Source organism: Chelonia mydas, chromosome 1 (assembly GCF_015237465.2).
Source record: "Chelonia mydas isolate rCheMyd1 chromosome 1, rCheMyd1.pri.v2, whole genome shotgun sequence".
NCBI classification, from domain to species: Eukaryota; Metazoa; Chordata; order Testudines; family Cheloniidae; genus Chelonia; species Chelonia mydas.
Window position 1 is genome coordinate 232415945 of NC_057849.1, and position 25186 is coordinate 232441130.

The window sequence follows — 25186 nt, forward strand, 5'->3', positions numbered from 1 at the left end:
CTCCCTCTGCTCCCATCCCTGCCTTATCTGACCGTTGCAGGAACCCATTTCCCAATGAGCTCTCACTGGGCCATTTTCATATTTTTGTAAAAGAATTTTTCCTAACAAAGCTGAACACTGATCATTGTAAATTGTGATTGATTTTTGTTTTGAAAATGGAAGTGTTTGGCAGTCGGTCAAGAAATGGTTTAGATCCCAGTTCAGCAAAGCACATGTGTAAGTGCCTGAAGTCAATGGGTATGTCTACACTGCAAAAAAACTCCCACAATGCCGAGTCTCAGAACGGAGGTCAATTGGGGCTTGGCCTGCAGGGCTAAAGATTGCAGTGTAGACATTCCCACTTGGGCTGGAGCCTGAGCTCTGAAACCTGATGAAGGAAGGTCTTGGAACCTGGGCTCTAGCCCAAGCCGGAACGTCTACACTACTGTTTTTAGCCTCTCAGCCCCAAACCCATGCACCAAGTCGCTTGGTATGGGCTCTGAGACACAGTATCATGGGTTTGTCTTGTGTAGGCATACCTAGTGAGACTTAAGCACATGCTTAAAGTTAAGTACATACTTAAGTGTTTTGCTCAGCTGAGCTCTAGCACTGATCTATTTAATTACACAGCTTTAATGGATATAGTGATGTACATGGGATTAGAATCTGTGATGAATTGTGACACACAAATGAAAACCAGGAACAGACTGATGCTCAAGAGAATGTGAAGAAGAGGACATTTAAACTTTTTTTGAGAGCGAGGCAAAAAACTGAAAAAGTGGAATCACTGGAATCATTAACTTTCTTTTTCTTATGTGAGAGTAATAACAATGCTTGTCCAGTCTACAGAAGACTCCATCCAAAGAATTTAAACCACTTTACGTACATTAATTAAGTTGACAACAAGGCTGGGAAGTAGGAAATTACCATTTTACAGCTGGGCAAACGTGGAGGCTGATCAACTTGCCTAAGGTCATGAGGCTAGCAGAGGTGGGAACAGAATCCAGGAGTCCTGAGTTCACATGCTCCTGTTCTAACCATTTGTTAAGGGGCTCCTTCCTCCACTATAAACTAAGCGCTGTTATTGTTATAATGTTACGCTCATTCTACTAATTTATTTTCTTTGCAGGTGGACTTCCAGCGCCTATTTATTTTGGAGCTTTGATAGATCAGACCTGCTTGAAATGGGGAACAAAGAGTTGTGGAGGATCAGGGTCTTGCAGAGTGTATGACACGAAAGCATTCAGGTGAGATGAAATTAAGAATAAAGGCTAAAAACAACAGGGAAAAGAATTTGGCTTACCAAGCAGCGTTGACTGTAGGGTATTCAGAATAGCTCCTGTCTCCTGTTCTTCAGTCAGCTGCAGCTTCAGAGTTTAAATGAAGTTTTCTACTAGTTATACTAAATTTTCTGTTGATTTGTTTTTTGTGGGAGGGGGATGGACAACTGGGTTTTTGATTAAACAAAACTGTTCATGAAAATCATTTGTACCATCTTTGAAAATTTTCAAATTTGTGTCAGAAAACAAACCATTCTAAAATAAAAGTTTTCACCCCTAAACTGTATGTTGGGCTATTCCTATCAGTTTTCAGCCACATATATTTTGGGTTTTTGGCTGAAAACCTCAACTTCTAGGTTTTGAATTTTACTTTTTTGACGAAAAGTCAAAACTTTCTTCAGAAAAAAACCATTTTTCAACTAGCACTAAGTCTCAGGGGCAAAAAAGAAAGTCACAAAATTGATCAGACAATCTCAAAGCATCTAAACTTAATCAAAGCTAGGCCTGAGGAACAATGTTCTTTTGATTAGTTCTAACATATGAAATTGTAGAAGGTCTCTTCTTTATGCCTAAAGGTCCTGTTACCAAAGGTTGCATTTTTAATAGTTGTTAATTTAATCCTTAGAACACTGAGGAACACTGATATTATGGCAATGGGAAATTGAGTTCAATGGAGTGCTTTGTGTGTTAGGGGTTGGCAAAATGAGTGTCTACAATTTATTTTAGGGTTTTCTCTACCACTCAACTGTGCCTTGGACTGGTTAAATGGCTAACGCTTTTCTAAGGTGGCTGCTTCTATACAAGTAGAAAGAAAAGGAGGACTTGTGGCACTTTAGAGACTAACAAAGGTGCCACAAGTCCTCCTTTTCTTTTTGCGGATACAGACTAACACGGCTGCTACTCTGAAACCTGTCATTATACAAGTAGAGTAAATGCTCCCTGGATAAACTGTTCTTTTCTAACTTGGCTCTTTAGTGTGGCTGTGACGTGCTTTGGCTCAGATATAGAAAACAGGACTGAAGAACAAAGCGGGTATTTTCAAGTTGATTCTCTCCTGTGCCAAAAATCCACTCAGTCCAGGAGAAAGGGGGGCATCACAGTGCTGCCTCAAGTCCCCATGCCAGGCAGCTCTAAGTTGTGCCACTGATGGACCCTATGTCAATAGAGGATAGGCCTAGCAGAACTAAGATGTGTGATTAATGTATGAGCCATTAACCACCCCGCATCAGTAGAAGATTGGCATTGCAGATAGAGCTCTGCTCTGTTACACCCTCTCCCTACCCTGACATACTCCCCAAGCTGGTTGGAGGGTGCCAAATGCAGCACCTTTACCCCCAGGAGGGAGCCCTTTCTCTGATGGAAATTATCAAACAGTTTATGGCCTCTTTGCACCACCGGAACTGTGCAGAGGAGGAGTCCTAACATATCCCAGACCCTAGCTCTTAGTGTTGTGTTTGTGATTTAGCAGGATTCAGAGAGTCTAAGCAGCTTTTCATAAATGCATATTTTACATCTTACACTCAAATTCCATTCAGGCCTGGTAAGTACTGACATTTTAGGGATCACTGAGACCAGTAAGGAGTTCTGTCACCACCTGCCCTGTAACCTTGGGTGCCTTAATGCTCTGCTGCTATAGCTCAGAGCCCTGACACCAGGGTAGTAACCAGACCACAAGAATAAGGTCTCACCCTGGCTTCCACCTGCCTAGTTATTCCTTGCAGGGTGACCCCAACAGCCCTTCTGGTCCCAAGTCTTCCCAAATCTGTCTCCCCAAGTTCTTAACTACCGGACACTTGGATTTTTCCCCTCTGGTTCATCACCCCCAAATATGTGAAACCAGACCACCACCCCCTCCCCCAGATACCAGCTTTCTTTAGCCTCCACACAGCTTGCTCAACAGAGACATAGTTCAGGTAAAAATAAATAAAAGATTTCTTTAATAGAAAAACCACAGATTCAAAGATGAAATAGTAAGGGAAAGCAAACCCATACAAGTTACACAGAAAATAAACATAATGGTGCAACCTCAGGCTTTACACTTACATATTAGATAAATTCCCTTTTCTAATACAAGATACCCATTGTCTTTGAACAATTTCCCAGCATACCCCCCCACCCCAACAATAGAGGGGATCTAGCTTTTCATGGATAGCTTCTCTCCCCCTGGCTGTCGGTCAATTTCTGGATGCTTTTCACTTCAAATCCCTTTCATTTTAAAAGGTCTGCATTTTCTTTTCCTTCAGTCACTATAGATATCCAAAGTGGGAAAATCACCAGTTGTCTCAATATCTTTTCATTAAGTTCAATGGTCCGTCATTGTCTTTTCCTGAGTTGTACAATAGAGTGTTATCTGAGTCTGATTTGGTGTAAACAAGTGGTTTGGGAATGGGAGGTATCTATTAGCTCAGATCTACACTACAGACCTATATCAGTAGAACTATATCACTCAGCGACCTAGTTATACCAACCTAACCCCCTGTGTAGATAGCACTATGTCGACAGGAGAGCTTCTGTCAACATAGCTGCTGCCTTTCAGGGAGGTGGATTAACTACACTGACAGGAGAAGAGTCTACACTTAAGCGCTAGAGCGGCGCAGGTGCAGCTACACCAATGCAGCATTTTCAGTGTAGACCTGTCCTGCTGTGAGGTGGAGCCAAAGTCTGTGAGCCCAGTTCTCTAAATACACAGATTACATAAATTCATAACCATAGTCTGCATACATATGTCAGAATGATTGAGTTTAGAACATTACAAGCTTTTATAAAAATCCTTCCTTGACATATTTTTATGCACAATAACATGGTATACAATCAGTAGCTTCAATTGCTTATTCTTTGGGCTTTAAACCCCCCGTTCTCTATTTAGGGGGGTGTTTGGACCCTGACTCTATCTCAAGTATCAATGATACAAACATTCATGTTTTCATTTTTTTTCTAGAAATGTCTATCTTGGACTCATTGCAGGACTGAGGGCAGGATGTTGTTTCTTATATATAATTCTCTTCATTTTAATAATAAAACGATTCAGACCAGAGAGCAATGAGCTGATAGATTTGAAAAGTACAGAAGTACCATCCAGGAAGGGATCAACTACTGTCAGTAAAAATGAAAATTTTCCTTGTGCCAAAGCTTTGGAGGCAAATGAAGAAACATGTATGTGAAAAGGACACAGGCATTTTCTAACTCTGAATGCTCAAGTGGAGGTTTTACAAGTAGAGCATAGGTACAAATACTGAAGTCTACAGCTTTTTGGAATTGCGATGGAAATTTTTCAAGTTTTAACCCCTCACCTCCCTCCAAAAAAGCAGGAAAAATGATAATTTTGTTTTTTAAAAAATTGTAAGGCTGGTTGAAATGTTTCCAATTTCAAAATTTTAATTAAAAAACAGATGGGAAATTTACAATAAAAAAATTCACAACAACTCTTGCCTGTTTTTGAACCTAATCTATATAAATTCTAGTCCTGCAATCCTTATTAAATCAAATAATCCTTATATAGTCAATTGTTCTTCCTGAGTTCAATGGGCACATTCGTACGAATGAGGATTACTAACATGAATAAAGATTGTAGGGTTGGTCCCTCAGTCGTCATTCAGGCAAAAACCACCTTGACCTCAAACACTTCATGACAACTTCAGGATTTGGCTCAAACATTAACCAGTCAAAATAGACTGCAGAAGAGAGACTATACTGTATTAGTTTTAAAGTACCTTTCAGTATTGAATCAAACCTTTTCTCGTCATTAGTGTAATTATGCTGATCCTGTGCAATGAGGTGGCAGACACTGGAGCTACATTTCTTTGATTTTTTTAAAATTTTTTTTTAGAACTTTATCAATGTAAGTTTGTAATAATTGAAAGACTGCAGTATATATATTCGTCATCCCGCAATAAAGTGCCAAAAAAGGCCATTAAATAAAGTGCTAAAAGCCCTCAAATAGAGCTTCGATGACATGCCAGAGAAGAGAGAGCCTTAATAACAAACGCACCTACCATTTATTACTAAAATATCTCTTTAAATAAAGCATCACTACGAGAAGTGTGATGTCCCCCTGACAAAGACTGCTCTGTGACTTTTCAAAGAGAATGAATGTTACTAATAAGAACAATTGGGGTAATTTGTCACCGCTGTTGCAGCATGTTGTGTCATATGCTTAGGGATTGTCTACACTTCAGAGCCTTTGCTGACAGAGCCCCCTAACGGAGATGCAGTGTAGGCTGACAGGAGTTCTTCTACTGGCATAGCTATACCACCTCCCCGAACAACATTAGCTAAGCCAGAGGAAGCATTCTGCTGTTTGAGTACTCACATCTACAGCAGGTGTCTTCTTAGCCACCATAGCTATGCTGGCAAAACTCTGTACTGTAGACTAAGTCTCGCTCTATTCTAGGGTTAAATCCTACGCTCCCCAGGCTCTATGTCCAGCCCGAGGAGCCGTGGGAACCATGCATGACTGGATTGGAATAATCTCTTCCATACCTTGGGCTATGGTTTATAGAAAATGGAAGGAAGCTCAACACGTCTAAAAATGAGCTCTCTCTGTTTCCCCGACATGGAAGAAATAACAGGTGGCTCCCCATACTCAAAGAGCCTTTGGTCCTGTGCTTCCACCAACACCCCCACCAGTCTGGCTGTAAACAAAAGCACAGGAAGCACCCATGACATGGCACATGTACAGGTCACTGGTGTGAGAGCTCCTCAAATTCTGGTCCTGGACAGAAGAATTGCCCCAGTTTTGCTGCTCACAGAATTAAACCAACATGTTCCTACTTTGGGGTACTTTTATAAAGGGTTGTTTGACTTCAGGCTACAATCAGATAGAAGAAAACAGGCTGTTTTGTGTGTTGGAATATAAACTACATCAGCACTAAGTATGTCAACATTAGAGATGGGCCCGAATCAAAATCCCAGATTCAAACACCCTTGAACTTTCAGGGATTCAAAATCATTCTTCTCAGGCTTACATTGGTGCTATTGCATTGACTTCTCTCGAGTTACCCCTGATTTACACCCTGCAAATGAGAGGCATCTCAGGCCCTGTTACATGAATCTGAACATAGTGGCTTGAACTGAGTTTGGTTTACATGCAATTCATTTTACTTTTTGGGGTGATAAATTAAAATATGTTGATTCCTGCTGATCAATGAATGTATGCTGCACGATGTTTTGTTTATATATTAATAAAGTATTTTTAACAAAACAAGAGCACTGTTTGCACACTCTTATTTTACCTTTCACAGTAGGTTCTGTTTTGCTGAAGATAAAGCACTATGTCAGGAGAGGAGTGGGGTTTGGGTCAGACGTGGAGCTCCAAGACCAAATCTGAACATTTCGATATTTACGTGTTCTGATTGCCTTGTGCTATGTCTGCCAGGAAGTTTTAAAAACAAATGCAGCTCCTAAGACAATGATCCAAAAATAGTTCCCACAATAATGGATGTTTGACCCACTCTGGTAGAACTCCCCCTACAAATCCAAATAAAAATCGTTAACAGTTACACTTCATAATGTAAAACATGGTTTCCTTCTCTAATTCTTAACAGCATGAATCTGTTCACATTACTCATATTCTGCTTGTTTTCAGGTGTCACAAAGTTCACCTGGATAGTGTAATCCTAAGCCTCTCTTGTTGCTCTCTTCCATTTTCTGTCTGCTTATATTACCCCTTTCATGTCCTGACTGTACAGGAGGATGTGGATTGCGCAACATTCTGATGTTCTTTCCTACACTGATTTAAATCAAGGGTAATTCCACTGAAGTTACCTCAGTGTAAATTAGATTAGACTCAGACCAACTCTCTCTTTCAAAGTGGTGGCAGGTCTGGCCCTGATCCAGCAAAAGCACTTAAGCATGTTCACCACCTTAAAGCACATGCATATAGTAATGCAGTCACAGGTAGACAGAGTTTACCCATTTCTCCTTTGGAGAATATGGGGTTTAGTTGAAACGTTTACTCACTTTTGGTTTTTTAAACACCACTCCACCATCGCATAAACAGTCCCGTCGAGTTCAGTGGGACGACTCATGCCCTGACAGTGAAGCACACACCTAAGTGCTTTGCTGGATGGTGGCCAGAGTGCTCAACACCGCACATGATCACACCTTGATTAGTACAAGGTGGATGTCAAGGTTCCTTCCCCACTCTGAACTCTAGGGTACAGATGTGGGGACCTGCATGAAAACCTCCTAAGCTTACTTTTACCAGCTTAGGTTAAAACTTCCCCAAGGTACAAACTATTTTACCCTTTGCCCTTGGACTTCCACTGCCACCACCAAATGTTTATCTGGGTTTATTGGGAAAACATTGTTTGGAAACGTCTTTCCCCCCAAAATCCTCCCAACCCTTGCACCCCATTTCCTGGGGAAGGTTTGGTAAAAATCCTCACCAATTTGCATAGGTGACCATAGACCCAAACCCTTGGATCTTAGAACAATGAAAAAAACATTCAGTTCTTGAAAAGAAACATTTTAATAGAAGAAACAGTAAAAAGAATCACCTCTGTAAAATCAGGATGGTAAATACCTTACAGGGTAATTAGATTCAAAACACAGAGAATCCCTCTAGGCAAAACCTTAAGTTACAAAAAAGACACACAGTCAGGAATATTCATTCTATTCAGCACAGCTTATTTTCTCAGCCATTTAAAGAAATCATAATCTAACGCATATCTAGCTAGATTACTTACTAAGTTCTAAGACTCCATTCCTCTTCTGTCCCCGGCAAAAGCATCACACAGACAGACATAGACCCTTTGTTTTTCTCCCTCCTCCTTTTGAAAGTATCTTGTCTCCTCATTGGTCATTTTGGTCAGGTGCCAGCGGGGTTATCCTAGCTTCTTAACCCTTTACAGGTGAAAGGGTTTTTCCTCTGGCCAGGAGGGATTTCAAGGTGTTTACCCTTCCCTTTATATTTATAACAGTGGACTTATGCTTCTTTTCTAAAGATAGGTTTCTTTCTCCTCATCAGAGGAATCTGCAAAACAGTCATTGTTCTTTGAAGTAACATCGATATTCGTAGCTCCTCCTTTCTGTCCCCCATTTTCTGTGGGACTGCAATCTCCTGTGTGATATTTCTTCACCATCATAAAAACAGGCAAGCTAAGAAATAGAAAGGTGCCCTTATACTTGCAGCTAGGCCTCTGTAGGTATACCTGGGAACAGAGATCAGAAACAAAAGACTGTCCACAGCTCTTTCTTTACAGCACAGATGCTTCGCTGGTGTAAATCAGAGTCCCATTGAAGTCAATGAAGTTATGCTGCTTTGCAGCAACTGAGGAACTAGCTGAACTGTGGTGTTCTTATCAGACACAGTAGAACTTAGGACCTGAATCTTGCATTTGGCAGAACTATGCTCCACACAGGAAGTGTGTAGTGAGGTGACTGCCCCATTCCTGGAGAACAGGGGTTTTTTGAAGCAGCCAAGCTAGGCTGATTGGAGAAGCAGCCACAGCTGCGGCCATGCCAGTCAGGGCCCAGCTGGCCCTGATAAAAGGGCTGTGGGGGCAGGAGACAAAGGAGTGTCTCTCTAGCTTTGGGGAGAGATGGACCTAGCTGCCTGAAGGAGCAAAGGGTACCATGGACAGAGCAGTGCTGGGGAAGGGGCAGGCTGAGCTGGGGAGCTTAGGCCTGGTGACCTCCCAGGCTGCAGCCTGACAGGAAGGCCTAGAGAGGTACTGGGTTGCAGGGAAAGGCAACAGGTCCAAACCCCCCTTGCCAATGATGAGTGGCCATTACACTGCAGTCTGCCCCAGTGAACAGGGGCTAGATGATGACTGGCAGTAGCCACTGAGGTAAGGTGGGCTTAGATGGTTGGGGGTTCCCCTGGGAGGGGAGACCCAGAGAGTGGGGGTACTACTGGGGCAGAACCGCAGGGTAAGGGGCACCGGGAGGGACATGGGGGCCTGAGGCAGGCGAGACACCAGGCAGCAGAGGGTGCTCTGAAGCTGGTGAAGAGCTAATTCCCGAGACAACCAGCAGGAGGCATCTTGCTGGTGAGTCTTCACTTCACTATAAGATGGGAGATGGAACAGGTGGAAATGTGGCTTTACACTAATTTGGTGCCCAGTGTGTTTTAGAAGACCCAGAAGGCTGTTCTAACTTAAGCCCAGATACTCATGGTTCCCACGTGGCTCTTCTGGCAGCTGAGAATTGCCAACATGGAGACAGGTTTCAGAGTAGCAGCCATGTTAGTCTGTATCCGCAAAAAAACCAGGAGTACTTGTGGCACCTTAGAGACTAACAAATTTATTAGAGCATAAGCTTTCGTGAGCTACAGCTCACTTCATTCAATTCAATGCATCCGATGAAGTGGGCTGTAGCCCACAAAAGCTTATGCTCTAATAAATTTGTTGGTCTCTAAGGTAAAACATGGAGACATGCTCCAGCAATGCCCCGTTTACCTGTCCATGCTTCCTATGCAGAGGGCCAGTAGTTGAGTGGCCAGGTCTATGCCAGAGCGTGAGTCCATAACATCGTCCTTAATTGTTATTATCAAGGCCCCTCTGAAAATAACCGTGGAGGAGAGCAACTTACTCCAATAGATAATGCAGCCTTCACTTTAGCATTTCTTGACTTTTAAATGTGTAAGAAAAGCAGCTGTAATGACCTATGACTATTAATACATATCTTCATGTGAAATTTCCAAGATGTTTACAAAAAAGAGAAAAAACCCACACATTAGAATCATATATCCTACAAGCTCCTCGACCCTCACAGATTTTACTTCCCTATTTTAAGCAAGTTCTGTCTACCAAAGCACCAAAATAAACGGGGGCTGGAATTCCAGCTGTAATGAAACAAGCAACAAATGCATCAAGATGTCAAATTAAATTTCAAAAGCACTAGTACAAAAATAGCAGAGTGAAAATATTAGAACAGGTTCAGTCTGCTGGAGTTTGAAATACATCAAATGTTGCAAGAAAGTCCTTTTGCTTAGTTATGGTTTTGAGCATGCTCAAAATTCTCTCTAATCTAGATTAAGAAATAATTCTGTGTCACACATTTTAGTTTAATTGGATAATTAATTGAAGGATAAGATATATATGTAACATTAAAAATAGTTAATACTTGTATCTTTACGCATTAAATCATAAAATAATCATAACTCAAAATCATTAAAATCTTCTGTCCTACAAAAACCTGGCTCATATTCATGCTTATGCACATTTTGAGGCAAAACCAAAACCCCTATATAGAAGGCCTCACATCAGGAAAGTTTCCCTAGTATAGAACTCCTCAAGCACAAAGCATGTGCTTACATTCCATTGAAGTCAATGGAGTAAATTCCTGTATCGTTTTAGTTTTGATATGGAAGCTAGAAAACTTTTAAAATATTTACTACCATGCAATTTGGCCTAAATTTTCAAGTGGGTGCCTAACTGTAGACACATTAAAGGAGCCTGATTTTTCAGAAAATACTGAGCGCTGACCCTTTGAAAATTTTGTGCCTTTAAGCTGTCTCAAATTGGGCACCCAAAAACTGAAGCACCAATTACTAGACATGTCTGACAACAGAAGCTTTCATGTAGTCTGCTGTATGCCCATATTTGATTAAACCAGAGTGGTTCTTTTTCAGCATACTATGCAGAATTACTTTATGCATGTAATTCCCAAGGCCCTGATTCAGGAAAACATTCCTGTGCAGGACAGCACTTAAGCCCATGTTTATGTCCTATTGATTTCAGTGCTGTCCTGAATACAGGTAGATATGAGCACATGCTTATTTTCCTGAATCTCTACCATATGGTTATTTTAGATCCCATTTATTATTAATGGATGTTTGGTATCCAGAAGTCTCACACACTACTGAAAAGGCAGTTTGCAGCGTATATCGAGTGGCAGCTAAACAACTAATAGAGCCAGAATACTCTCTCTCTTAGAGCTCTCATAATCAGTGTATACATATCAATTGCAAGCAATTGCAGTGCTGGATCGACACATCTAAAGCAGATACACAATCTAAGTAACAAAATCAATCTTGATAATACCTGTTTAGAACAGTTTGTCCTTGTTTAATGAAGAGACAGGGAAAGGAAATTAAAAAGGAACTGAAATAGTCAAAAATATACACAAATTGATGTCAGCTATTCCAAAGTAGTAAAGGAAGAAAGGGAGAAACATTTGATGGCTGCTTCTAGGGCATGATCCACAGCCTATTAAAGACAATGGAAAGATTCCCATTGACATCAGAGGGCATTGACTCAAGCCCCTAAAATAAGCTGTTGAAGGGGTTTACAGCATAACTACTCCAAACAGGCTAAGCCTCTCCCCTGGGTGACCTTGAGCAAGTCATTTCACTGCTCCATGCCTCAGCTTCCCCGTCTGTAAAATGGGTATTGTGATACAGCCCTCCTTTGTAAAACACTTTGAGATCTATTCATAAAAGTATGATGTAAGTGTTATTAATTACTCATATTATTTTTTATTAAAGTGCCGCCATCCGAACATCGATCTCAGTTCTGCAGGTTGTGCTCATCTCTGACTGAAACCTCACCTGTGGAGACATGCATTGTACATTTTAAAAAAAAGTTTATCGGGAGACATTTCTTTGCAGAATACTGGGGAAGGCTCTTACCATGTTCTTTCCTTGTACTGTCAAAGCCTTGCATTCAGCAAGACAAGCTGACATGTACGTCATTCCATTGTCTCCACAGACAGGATCCCACTGGTTAGTGGCACATTTGCAGTCAAAGCTGCAAACTGAAAATGATGAATTTTCATGGTGCTTGATGGGGTTCCTACAGGGAGTTGCGCAAAATAGGCAAATAACTTATTTCATTCCAACCGTGAGGCATCATCACATCCTTTTCTTAGAATAATTCTAAAATTAATATTGGCGAAATGTGATGCTCCTCGTGGACCTTAGCAGGCCCCAGAACAACAGGCGATTTTTAAAAAGGTCTATTTAAAACATTTGTGCAATTCCAAGACCATTTCAAAACAGAAGTAGGTCATACCACATTTATAGATCAGTCATTGTTTGACCGCAGTGCATATTCATTATTGGCAGTCCATGCTCTAGGACCCTGTCTAATTCTGCTCAAAGTCAAGTCAACATAAGTTTTCCATTGACTTAAATGGGAGTTGGATTTGTGGAAAGCTTTTTGGACTAAATTCTCTAGCTGTCAAGTTAGCATAACTCTCCGGGAATCATGGCAAATTTGATCAAAAGTAGAAAGGTGCACATTTTCAAGGAGAAGCTGGTGATAGTCCTTTTTTTGAAATCATATGGCTATGAGTCCAGAATTTGCAAGTTATATCCCCAACTCTGCCTCCAACTGTCCTTAATAATCTTTGCACTTATAGGGCACTTTGCCAAATTAGGATTCTCAGACACCTCTGTGAGTTATGCAACTATTATGACTCCCATTTTCCAAGGTAGGAAAAGTGAGATTCAGAGACTTGCTCAGGGGAGTGAGCTCACATGGAGTAATTTGCAGGATCCAGACCTGAAAGACAATGCATCAGCCTATTAAACTCAAAAATCCATACTCTACATTTCTGGAAGATAGGGCCAAACCAGAACTCAGCTCCACTGTGTGGTTTGGGTAGGCTTGGACCCCGTTACATTTCTGGATCCAAATTTCTCTGTTCAGGGCCAGCTCTAGTTGTAACAGTAATTTAAATATCCCTCTGAGGCATTCAGCTGATGGATATGCATGATATTCCTCCTACCAGTGAAGGACAGGGACATTTACTATCTGTGTAACAAGGAGTCTCCATAACCATCATAGGTCACTGTTAATCCTGCTGCCTTGCAATTCTCATAGCCAAGTACAATACATAAAAGAGTGAAGATGCAAAATGTAAACAAAATCATCAATGCAAGTTTTGTATCTGCAACAATGCCTAATTTGTATATTTTCATGATAAATCCTCTAGTGAAAATCCTGACAGCTGCAGGTGGTGAAGTAGTTACTCCTAAAATTGTGGCAATTAATCACATTCACAATCAGTACAGTATTTGAATACAACATAGATATGAAGCCATAATATGTGGTAAATGCAGAAATGGGCCCAAACTGTAGAATTCAGAATGCGATCTGGATTTTGAACACCCCAAAGCTAAGCAGGGTTCAATATTGGGTTTTGGTTTGGCCCACTGTAATGAAAGGGGCCATTTTTAGAATTCAGATCTTTCTCTTTAATCAGTTTTTTATACCTCACCTATGACCGTAGTATCCGAGTGCGTCACAAAGAGATCATCATCAAACTAAACCAGTAGTTCAATTTTCCTCCTTAATCTTCTAGCAATCCTAATTTAGGTTTTACAAGATCAACATCCCCAAAGCTCTAGGAATCCCTATATTAAGCATCATTGAAATATTAATCTGCAACGCGCATTGTGATATAAGGCACTATACCAAGTGTAAATTGTTTTTATCTTTATAAACTTTTTTTCTTAGTGAAAGAATGTTTTACATGAAATAAGTTGATTGAAAAAATGAAATATAAAATTAAGGAGCCATATGATACCAGTAATAAGGCATGTTAGGTATGTGTACTCCTGGGATACTGAGGCCCACCTCTTGGGAGGCTGAGCTTGTAAGAGCTTTCTGTTTAAATGTTCAATAGTTATAAATAAAAAGAAAAGGAGGACTTGTGGCACCTTAGAGACTAACCAATTTATTTGAGCATAAGCTTTCGTGAGCTACACTTCATCGGATGCATCCGATGAAGTGAGCTGTAGGTCATGAAAGCTTATGCTCAAATAAATTGGTTAGTCTCTAAGGTGTCACTAGTACTCCTTTTCTTTTTGAGAATACAGACTAACACGGCTGTTACTCTGAAACCAGTAGTTATAAATGCATTTAAAGAGAAAGACCTTCTATTAAATCTGTAAAAAGAAAAGGAGGACTTGTGGCACCTTAGAGACTAACAAATTTATTTGAGCATAAGCTTTCGTGAGCTACAGCTCACTTCATCGGATACATTCAGTGGAAAATACAGTGGGGAGATTTATATACACAGAGAACATGAAACAATGGGTGTTACCATACACACTGTAATGAGAGTGATCAGGTAAGGTGAGCTGTTACCAGCAGGAGAGTGGGGGGAGGGGGGGCGGGGGCAGAACCTTTTGTAGTGATAATCAAGGTGGGCCATTTCCAGCAGTTGACAAGAACGTCTGAGGAACAGCGGGGGGGGGGGAGGGGGGGGGCGGGGGGAGAATAAACATGGGGAAATAGTTTTACTTTGTGTAATGACACATCCACTCCCAGTCTTTATTCAAGCCTAAATTCATTGTATCCAGTTTGCAAATTAATTCCAATTCAGCAGTCTCTCGTTGGAGTCTGTTTTTGAAGTTTTTTTGTTGAAGAATTGCCACTTTTAGGTCTGTAATCGAGTGATGAAAGAGATTGAAGTGTTCTCCGACTGGTTTTTGAATGTTATTGTTCTTGACGTCTGATTTGTGTCCATTTATTCTTTTACGTAGAGACTGTCCAGTTTGACCAGTGTACATGGTGGAGGGGCATTGCTGGCACATGATGGCATATATCACATTGGTAGATGTGCAGGTGAACGAGCCTCTGATAGTGTGGCTGATGTTATTAGGCCCTGTGATGGTGTCCCCTGAATAGATATGTGGACACAGTTGGCAACGGGCTTTGTTGCAAGGATAGGTTCCTGGGTTAGTGGTTCTGTTGTGTGGTGTGTGGTTGCTGGTGAGTATTTGCTTCAGGTTGGGGGGCTGTCACCATCCTTGATTATCACCACAGAAGCCCCCCCTCTCCTCCTGCTCTCCTGCCGGTAATAGCTCACCTTACTTGATCACTCTTGTTACAGTGTGTATGATAACACCCATTGTTTCATGTTCTCTGTGTATATAAATCTCCCCACTGTATTTTCCACTGAATGCATCCGATGAAGTGAGCTGTAGCTCACGAAAGCTTATGCTCAAATTTGTTAGTCTCTAAGGTGCCACAAGTCCTCCTTTTCTTTTTGTGGCTGCAGACTAATACGGTTGCTACTCTGAAACCTATTAAATCTGTGATTCTTAGCAATTGCAGGCCTTTCTTTCACAAATAACTGGTTCAAAGCACTTTCCATGCACTAAGAATATTGGAGAATAATACTTACCAATTATAAAATTAGACTTAGATGTTGATTGACCATGTTGGTCTGTAAGTGTAGTAACCAATAAGACTATTGGGCTGCAGAAGTGTATAGCATAAAAATATAAAATACATTTTGGTTTCTAAATAATCTCTTTAGTGAGGTGAAGAGATCTGAAAGAAGAGAGATGTAAATCCACTAAAATCAGGGTAAAATCAGATGAATAAATTTTGAAACCAGAAGGCTAAATATTGGCTTGAATTACATCCCCCACCTCCCCAAGCTTACTAAAGTCAATGGAATTGTATGGGATAGAAATTGGGACAGAATTTGTTTAATATATACAGCTGAGAGCTGAGGATTCTGATCTCAGCTGTACCAGTGTAATTGCAGAATGAGTACTCTGAACTGCTTTTCTGTGTATTATTAATTTAATAAGTACATAAGAATAGCCAAAATGGGTCAGATCGATGATCCATCTACCCCAATATCTTGTCTTCCAACTATGGCCAGTGCTCGATATTTCAGAGGGAGTGAACAGAACAGAGCAATTTATAAAGTGATTCATCCCCTGTCATCTAGTCCCAGCTTCAGAGGTAATTAAACACACACACAGAGGGAAAGAGAGAGGGTGCATGGGGGATGGGGGGGCAGCAGGGACTTTGAGAATAGTTACAGGGAGGGGGAAGGGTGAAGCTTGCGAAAGTTTAGAAAACTTGTTAGCCTCTGAACTTCTGGATGCTTACCAGGGCAAAGTCACCAAACCATCTGAGTTCATCCAGCACTAGTTTCACATCTGTGTATTCAGAATTCCCTCTCTGACTTATTTCTAACACAATTTGTAATGTGGAAAAGTTATGGTTTTGGCATGGTGCCACTTCCAGACTTTAGAGACCTGTGAAATACTTGCCTTTAATCATTTCTGACCAATTCACTGGCTGCTGATTTCTCTTGCCTTGATCTCCCCCCATTTTAGAGATATCAGGTGAAGATTTGGCATTATTTTCTCCCCCTGCTTTTTCAGACTCTTAGGCAGGAAGCAGAAGGCTATGGCAGCCACACAACTAAATATTCTAGCTATTAAAAATCCAAGCCACAATGCACCAACCCACCAAGAATCCTGTGGAGTTATTTCAGAGTAACAGCCGTGTTAGTCTGTATTCTCAAAAAGAAAAGGAGTACTTGTGGCATCTTAGAGACTAACCAATTTATTTGAGCATAAGCTTTCGTGAGCTACAGCTCACTTCATGCATGCATCCAATGAAGTGAGCTGTAGCTCACGAAAGCTTATGCTCAAATAAATTGGTTAGTCTCTAAGGTGCCACAAGTACTCCTTTTCTTTTTGTGGAGTTATTGTTATGTTGCCTAGAAAAAAGAGAGGTAAAAAGACTTCTAATTAATGAAGAAAACCCACACCTTTGATTACTCAATTGTTGTAAATTTCATCCGATACACTGGAAGAAGATCACTGTGATCATCATCATATGGGCTCTGACTCTGCAATCAGAGCCATGCAAATGAGCCCTTGACTTGTATGGATTTGATTGCAACATTAGGGCCCTATGGAGCAAACCCTTGAAGTAAGTGTGGGGAACTCAGACTATAATATACACATTCCCTGGGGAAAAAAATGGTCAGCCAGGGAATCAGCAAAGCCTTTATGATCACTGCTAAATGTAAAGCAATGACAAATTGGTAATGAATGCTTTAGTAAGGGTTGCAAAACTATTAAGTCCTGTTCTTGTGTGCTGGAGGAGCTGAAATTCTGAAATTTTCCTAGTGTAACCTCAGCCAAAAGATGATTTATTTTAATACTATTAAGAAATATCCTCTCAGCTATCTTCATGTACAGGGTAGTAAACGACTGGAGGAGATAAGCCACGGATTGGAAGCAGAAGCCAGACAAATTAAATTAGAAATAAGGTACACATTTTTAAAAGTGAGGGTTATTAACCATTGGAACAAACTACCGAGGGAAGGTTCTACATCTCTTGATATCTTCAGTTCAAGACTGATACTTTTGTGGAAGATGTGCTGTAGTCAAACAAAAGCTGTTGTGATCAAAAACAGGATGAAATTCTATTCCCTTTGTTATACAGGGGGTCAGAGTAGATAGTCTAATGGTCTCTTCTGGTCAAAAACTCTGATAGATTTTTAGTTATACAAGGCTAAAAATCATTGTTGCACTTGAGTGCAATTATCAGCACACATTTTTCACAGCTGAACTTGATGCTTGGGGCTCAATTTTCTAACCCCTATTTCTTATTCTCTACACTCACATAAAAAAGGCATAGTAGGGTTGAAAATAAGGCCTTTGGCATGCAAATACTTTGTTTTTGGTTTATGGCTATGATTAAGTTTGAAAAAAGGATAAGCAACTGCAAAATTTATTCTGGGCATAAGTAGGGTGACCATACTTCCCTATGCTGAATAAGGCACACCTGGTAAAATTACTCGTATTCAAGCGAGTTCAATGGCAATCAATCAGAACTATGCAGTACAAACATTCAAATTTACATCAAGTAGACTGAGCCCCTGTTAAAAAGAAATACTGCGTAGTTGGATTCTATTTATTTACTTCATATCTTTAAGGCTTTAGGGTCCACATGGGGAGGGATGACACACTCACACTCACAGGGACAAAGACGGGGGGGTTACTGACCAAGCCGACCCTCCCTGCCCATTGCTCTCTGCCCTCCACGTCTGGCTGGGCCCCCAGGCCGGACCCGCGTCTCCTGCTCCCTGGTGCCGCATCTTCCCGAGGCAACATGTGGGAGGCACACAGGGTAACATGACTCCCCCCCCCCCCGAGATTTCTGCCACGGTTCACACCAGAATGTGGCCAGCAGCAGCACTGTGCAGGAGGGAAGGGATGGGAGCTGCTTCCAGCTGCAGGGGAGGAGGAGCTGGGGAAGGGACTGGCCCGTTTCTTTGCAGAGCTCTCATCTCCTCTCTCTCTCCCCCCTCCCCACCCTGCCAACCAGGGCTGGAAGCAGCTTGTCCCTCCCTGCTGACACAGTGTCAAAAGGCAGCTAACACCTCCAGGCTGCTGCTGGCCACTGACATAACCCAACCACCTCCTGTCCCCCGACTAGGCAGGAAGGGGTTAAGACCTAAGGATGCATTGTGCACCAGGGCCCAGATTACCTGGCTGCTGCTGGGCTTCAACGAACCTGGCCAGAGAGGTGGCTCAGCAGGGGAGGGTGCTTAGGGGACGGAGCAGCCCCACACTCCCAGGGGGAAGGACCTGGGGTGGGGGGTGAAGATGGTGCTAAGCCCCCTGCCCAGGATCCTGCAGGTTCAGGGCGTGAACAGGCTGGAAATCCCTTTCCCTCCCCTCCCCACACTCCAGAGCTTAGCTGAGGGGTGGAGAGACTTCTCCGTGCCAGCGTTGTGTGGGGGTTTGGCATGTGCAGGGCTTGGCTCTTCCTGGCCAGCAGCCGGGGCTGGAGGGTCTTGGGCTTTCCTGGGGCGCCGGCCCAGACAGAGGCAGTAGGGGAAGGAAGGAGCCTGCCGGCCAGGCTGTTGATGAGCTGAGCGCTCCAACCAGGGGCTGGTTCTCCACACAGCACTGGGAGCAGGACATACCCTGCCGTGGGGGAGGAGAGATATATGGAGGAGCAGTGGGGCTGGGGGGATGAAGGGGCAAAGCGGGGAGAGGACAGCGAGAGGGGGAGCACCAAAAGGGTTGGTGGGTGGGCAGCAGAGGTGACACATAACCGGCCGCTGCCTGGTGCCTGCCTGCACACACCAGCCATTGCAGCATGCAGCCAGCACTGGCCAGAAATGGGATGGTGGCGGGGGTGGTGCCTTGCTGGCCAAAAGCTGGCACACAGCGGGGGCTGTGCTGATGGACCGGCCAGCCCAGCGCACTGCATCTTCGCCCCACCACCCATCTCCATCATCAGCCACTGGACCCTCCCACTCACCGCTGATGGGCAGGCGGCTGGCAAACAGGAATCTGGACAGCAGCAGGACCCACCATTATTAATGGGGAGGACAGAAAATACAGGACAATTTGCCGATTTTTAAGAAAAATTCGGGACACTTGCAGGAGGTCTGAAATACGGGACTGTCCCTTTAAAAATGGGACATAAGCCTATCACCCTAGGCATAAGTGGTGATGAGACATTTACTTTCAGTATATTATTCAGTCCCTAGATGTCTTTGTGCACTTTATGGAGGTCCAGACAAAGACTCTGATAAACAGGGAAGCAAAGCAGCGACTGAAGCTGTGTGAAAGACCATTTTGCTTGTGTCTATAGTTTAAGATGGAAGCACAGAACTGGGAATCAGAAGACCTGGAATCTAATCTGCTATTTAACTGCTGTGTGACTGTGACCGTCGTACCGAGCCTGAGGTAACTCACACTGAGGTCAATGGGAATCTTTTACTGACTTCAGTGGGAGCTGCATCAGGATTTTAAACTTATCTGTGCCTCAGTTTCCCCACATTTGCAGAGAAATGGAGTGGATGATTTAATAGGCCTTTCCATCTCTAATGTCAATGGAGCTATCAAACTGAAACAAACACGTGCAAAAACCAACTCCTGGATGATCCAGAGCATATTTATCATATTTCATTTTAAGTGGTGAAATGTAGCTAAAGTTTAAGTAAATTGTTAGTACAAAGGCCTCAAAACCTAATCATCTCTAATGACTGTGCTTACAGTTAGCAAGACTCCCATAAAGCTGTGCAAAAAAGTAATGCTAAGAGAGATGATATGAAGTTACTAGCAGATAGAAAGCTACTATTTGTCAAGTGGAAATATATTTAAGAGCATGAAATTTGTCATTGTTGTTAAGGATTGTTTTGATAATTATGATTGGCTGTGCCTTGTGAAAAACATTTTTGCTGCTTGGCTCTGATTATAACTGACACCACACAAAAGAATATACAAGGAACGTAGCTAATCTTGCAGCTGCATAGGAAATGCTGATCATAAAGGTAGCATTAACATGCGATTGGGCTATGCTTTATTGTCAGTAGGTCAAGCTGCTTTGATTCTTCATAAAGTTAGAGTGTAATAGAGAGGTGCTGTTGGAAATAGGTTGTTATGATAGAAATGTAGGCATAACTGAATGACATTTTGATACTGATTGTATGATGCTAAACCACAAGTTGTAACATGAAATAAACAAGGTGGTGGTGGGGGGTAGTCTATAAAGGACCTATAAATTGTAAACCAACTCAGTCCAGTGTGAGTAGACGGGCCTGAGCTCTGGATTGATAAGTATTAACTTTCTATAACATGCTATCATTTCTTTAGTCAGGGAAACCTGGTTTAATAAACTAAGTTGAGCTGACCTTCTGATGTTTCATTAATTAATAACCTAAACAGAACTCACTGAATTACATCATGCTATTTTATACACAGTTTATACATGATTGTGTAAGTCACAACAGGGCCTGACAGATTGGCATATGTGTGCAACATCAAATGTCTGAATTCTGTTTAACAGAGCAAGTAACAATCAAATACAGCTCCTGGTGCAGATTTTCAGCCCAGTTCTTCTCTCTTTGCATTGCTGAGGTAGCAGAAAGGGACCAGGAAAAGAGCAAAGACTAAGGTCTGATCTACACTACAGACTTGCATCAGTATAACTATGTCACTCAGGGATGTGAAAAATCCACACCCCTGAGCGTAGTAGTTATACCAACCGAACGCCTGGTGTAGACAGTGCTGTGTCAGCAGGAAAGCTTCTCCCGGCGACGTAGCTACCACCTCTTGGGGAGGTGGATTAACTATGCCAATGGCAAACTTGTATTGACATGAGTAGTTGCTTGACTAAGGACTGAGCATAAACTAAAAAGAGGATTTGGGCCTTGGATCTACCCGTTCACATGTTATTTTGTAGCAGGTTGATTTCCCTGGTTATTAGATATAATGTTAGAGGAAACCTCTTCAGAGTTCCCAGACATCAAATGAGAATGCTGCTATGTAATTTGCTTTAGGGAATCTGCCTTCATTGAACTTGGACTTCTAAAACTCTAATTGACTTATAGGCTAAACCACAGCACCTCTGATCAAGTGACTGCTACCCCTGAACAACCCAGCTCTTTCAGTGCATTCCGTTAGCATATAGAAAGCAGCGTTTTCTTCTTTAGCAAAGTCATCCAGGTAAGAAATCCCTAGAGACATTGCCAGTGTTTCCCCAATCCCAAGTAATGTTTTCCATTAGGACATATATCCATGTAGGTGAACCTGCTTCCTTCACACAATCTGTAAAAATAATGATTCAAGGCTTTTTTTTTTTTTGAGTAATATCCTATATATTAGTTTTATAACCATCTCTTTGATAGAACACCGATACTACTTATTCGCTCATTTATGTGCCACAAACTGCTCAAATGTCTCCAAAGGTTGGTATTATAACAGATCCCAAATCTTGGGTCTTGGATCCTAATACGTGACTGTTACAACACTCCTTAGCTCAGGATTCTGTACTATTTTTTGCGTTCTCTACCACCACCACTTCTCACAGTTATAAACCCTGCATTTTGCAGCAGTATTTGGATTTCCATCATTCAAGAGATGACGTCAAATATCCTGACTGTGGAGGATTCAAAGACAGACAAGACCAACATTTAAAAAAAAAAATCATGGCTCTGATCTTGAAACCACATATGCACTCAAGTAAAGTTACTCAGCTTTAGGTTCACAAGTAGTTCCACTGAGTTCAACAGATGTGACACTGAACCAGCAGGCCAAGTGACCCAAAATCAACCTTTAAGAACATGTTAGGGAAGTATTGAAATGATAAACACAGCCATTTCCTATAGATAGTTATCAAAGCCATATAAGCAGACTAAATCCTTTCACATGTAGATCTGTATTGTCAGCGAATTGTATTTGTCTGTGTTTATCTATATGTGTTAGAAGCTTCACAATGTGATCTCGTTAGTTTGTAGATGATAAACTTCTATTCCTGTCTGTTACTATATTCTGTTGATTCAGAGATCAAAAGGGAATATTAACAATTAGATTAAACATGTGGTATAATGATATCATTGTCTTTATTTCTCTTTGAAGTTTGCAGTAAACTCCCTGTGAACCTTTGAATGGTTAATTGCCTCATGCTAATCAATGCAACTAATTACCTGTGTATACATAGGAAACAAGAACTGACTTCAAAGCAACAATATACATTACCTATTCTTCATCCAAGGAAAGCCTGCTGTGACAAGAGGTTGAGCTTCAGATATAAAAAAAACTTTGGGACCTGATCTCGTTTATCTCAGATCTGCTTAAACTTTGTCAGGGAAAGTTTAAGATGCAAGACTGAGGTCTCCAGCTCCATTTTGAATTACCCTGTAGTTTCTCATGGGAGAATTTGAACCAACTCTATACATGGACTGCCTATAATTTATGGAATTGATTCTGGAAGAACTTTTTACAACTTAGTAGTTCACCATCTGCTATGAAACTGACCTAAGAACTTTATTCATGTCTATATGATATGATCTCTTAACCATGATAATTTTTTCTTTTCTTTTAAAATAAAGCTTGAGATTAGTTAATAATAATTGGCTGTAGGCATGTATTTGGGTAAAATCTGAAATATTCATTGACCTGGTGGGTAATGTGTCCGATCTCTTGGGATTGGTAGAACTTTATATATAGTGAATAAGATTTTAAGTAATCCTCACCATATTTGACTTGGCTGTCTGGATTGCTTAAGGGAAGCTATATTTTGGGGCTTCTTGGTAACCATTAAGGTATTATAGAAGGTATTTTGTGTTTGGCTTGGTGACTCTAATTATAAGAATGAACTACCAGTTCTGGGAATCGTCTGCCCCATTCTTTGCCGTTTGCCCTGATCGAGCAATCTCAGTGTGGCCCCTCCAGTGACCACGGTCCCAGCAGGAATCATGTGTTTCAGTTTTTGCAGGATCGGGTTCCAAGTCTGAAACATCTAGGACTTGACACAGTGTGTGGGGGAAACAATGAAAGTTTGGGGGGTTATTTCTGTTTGAATAATGCTTCAACAATTTAAGTAAAACATTCTAAAGCCACCAAAGAGCAAATGAAATATACTATGGATTAGACAGCAACATCTGTCACAAAAAAACAACTCATCTATCACTGGTGCAAAATTAGATCTGTGAAAAACATATGGTGGAGGAAAATACTGACTGTTATACCTCATGAGTGAGTAGGCACTTTCCACCCACTGATGAGGTGGTTTAAGGTGCAGGAATTTGAGTAATAGGAATTCAGTCAGTCATGCATTAAGAGTACAAACCCACAAGTGGGGATTTAATATTACACTAACCTTTGGAGAAAAGTGAATGAATTGTGGTACATAAATATTTTTGGAATCTGCAGTCTCACATGATTAAACATTCTATAAAAACCATCAGGTACCATGAAAGCAGATGGGAATTGAACAATTTTAATTATGCCTGTGTCATTCCACCCCTTCCCAGAAGAGTTCTTATCTGCAGAGAATATGTAAACAGGGTTTTTTGTGCAGCTGGCACTAGCAGATAGGGCTATGGTTTCAAAGCAACATGCAGGAGGCACATGTCTGATAATCAGAGAGTTGCAAAACTGTCAGCTTGAGTTTGTGCAGATTTGAGCAAAAAGGATCTGACCTGATCCAGTTGATTATATGTTGCTCTTAAAATTTACCCGAAGTGTTGTTTCAGTGGTGAAAAGGAACATCACATAAAGTGATAGGCCAAATTTTCTGCTGATTCAACTCTACTGAAGTCATTGGAGTTATAAAAACAATTAATTCAGTTCTTGAAATCATTATATTCGGCTTAAAACTCAGTAAACCATTCACAGAAATATGTAAAGTTTTAGTTATATGACATGTAAAGGCCAATTATTTTTTTGGAAAGAAAACATGTGTGACCATTTCATCAAAACTCTTCGTCTTTTGAATTTGTCTTGTTTTTCAACATAGAGGGAAAGTAGACGTAACACTGTTTCAAAAAAAAATGCAAACATCATTCTGGGACGTATTAGCACGTAAACAAGACACGAGAAGTAATTCTTCTGCTCTACTCTGTGCTGATTAGGCCTCAACTGGAGTATTGTGCCCAGTTCTGGGTGCCACGTTTCAGGAAAGACGTGGAAAAATTGGAGAAAGTCCAGACAGGAGCAACAATAATGATTAAAAGTCTAGAAAATATGACCTATGAGGGAAGATTGAAAAAAATGGGTTTGTTTAGTCTGGACTAGATTTTCCGAAAATAGTAAGTCTCATCCCTTTTATAATCCAGAATCCTTTAGGTGTCTCAAGAGGGGCATCCATAAATGGAAGCATTCCAAATTACTAGTCTTTTTGAAATATCTGAACCTATATTTTTAGACACGTATGAGAATCTTACTCGTATCTCCCAAAGCATGACATTTCCTTTCGTAGCCTCACTTCGTTTCTAATCCTATATATAGATTGACAGAATCACCTTTTGGGGTCAATTATCCCAATGAGTTCACTTGCAAATTAATAGACTTCTAAAATTGGTCATAATAGCCTTGCATGACTTATACTAGCAGCTGCATGTGAAAAATAAAAACAAATATAGAGATTTCCTTAACATACCTATGAGCTGATATCTTTTTCAATGAACCTGTGGCTTTAAAGGTTATAAAATATGTGTGTAACTATGTGAGTACCTGGCAGGTCTCTTCAGTTCACCTCTTATTATAGTAGCACCTATGATCCCCAGTCTTGGACCAAGACCCCATTATGCTAGGTGCTGTACAAAGATAGAGCAAGAAAATAATCTTTGCCCCAAAGAGTGTTTTGTGTGTGTACTGAGAAGAGCAGATTCCTTTTGGCAAGGGAATTGCAATCCTTTACACCTTTAATGAGTTGCTCAGACTAGTTATTACCTATTATAAATTAAGAAGTCAG

At 41.2% G+C, this 25186-nt stretch overlaps 1 protein-coding gene and 1 long non-coding RNA gene across 4 annotated transcripts in view; one reads left to right on the plus strand and one right to left on the minus strand.

The window, feature by feature from the left end:
• The window catches only part of LOC102938147 (solute carrier organic anion transporter family member 1C1), a 45155-nt gene extending 38890 nt beyond the window's left edge, over positions 1-6265 (plus strand). For both annotated transcript variants that reach the window (XM_007071183.3, XM_043538918.1), the window contains 2 exons: positions 1109-1226; positions 4198-6265. In XM_007071183.3, coding sequence (XP_007071245.1) covers positions 1109-1226; positions 4198-4420 — 341 coding nt within the window. In that variant the 3' untranslated portion in view covers positions 4421-6265. The remainder of the gene's footprint in view (positions 1-1108; positions 1227-4197) is intronic.
• A 1790-nt stretch (positions 6266-8055) lies between these two features.
• LOC119567957 lies at positions 8056-22716 on the minus strand. 2 transcript variants are annotated; one of them, XR_005227901.2, is made up of 4 exons: positions 22468-22716; positions 11833-11995; positions 9659-11751; positions 8056-8410 (listed from the first exon to the last, which is right to left on the minus strand). It is a non-coding gene; the product is annotated as an uncharacterized LOC119567957 (long non-coding RNA). The 2 variants fall into 2 exon arrangements; XR_005227900.2 differs by having other exon boundaries at positions 8056-11751; positions 22468-22700.
• Positions 22717-25186: the final 2470 nt, after the last annotated feature.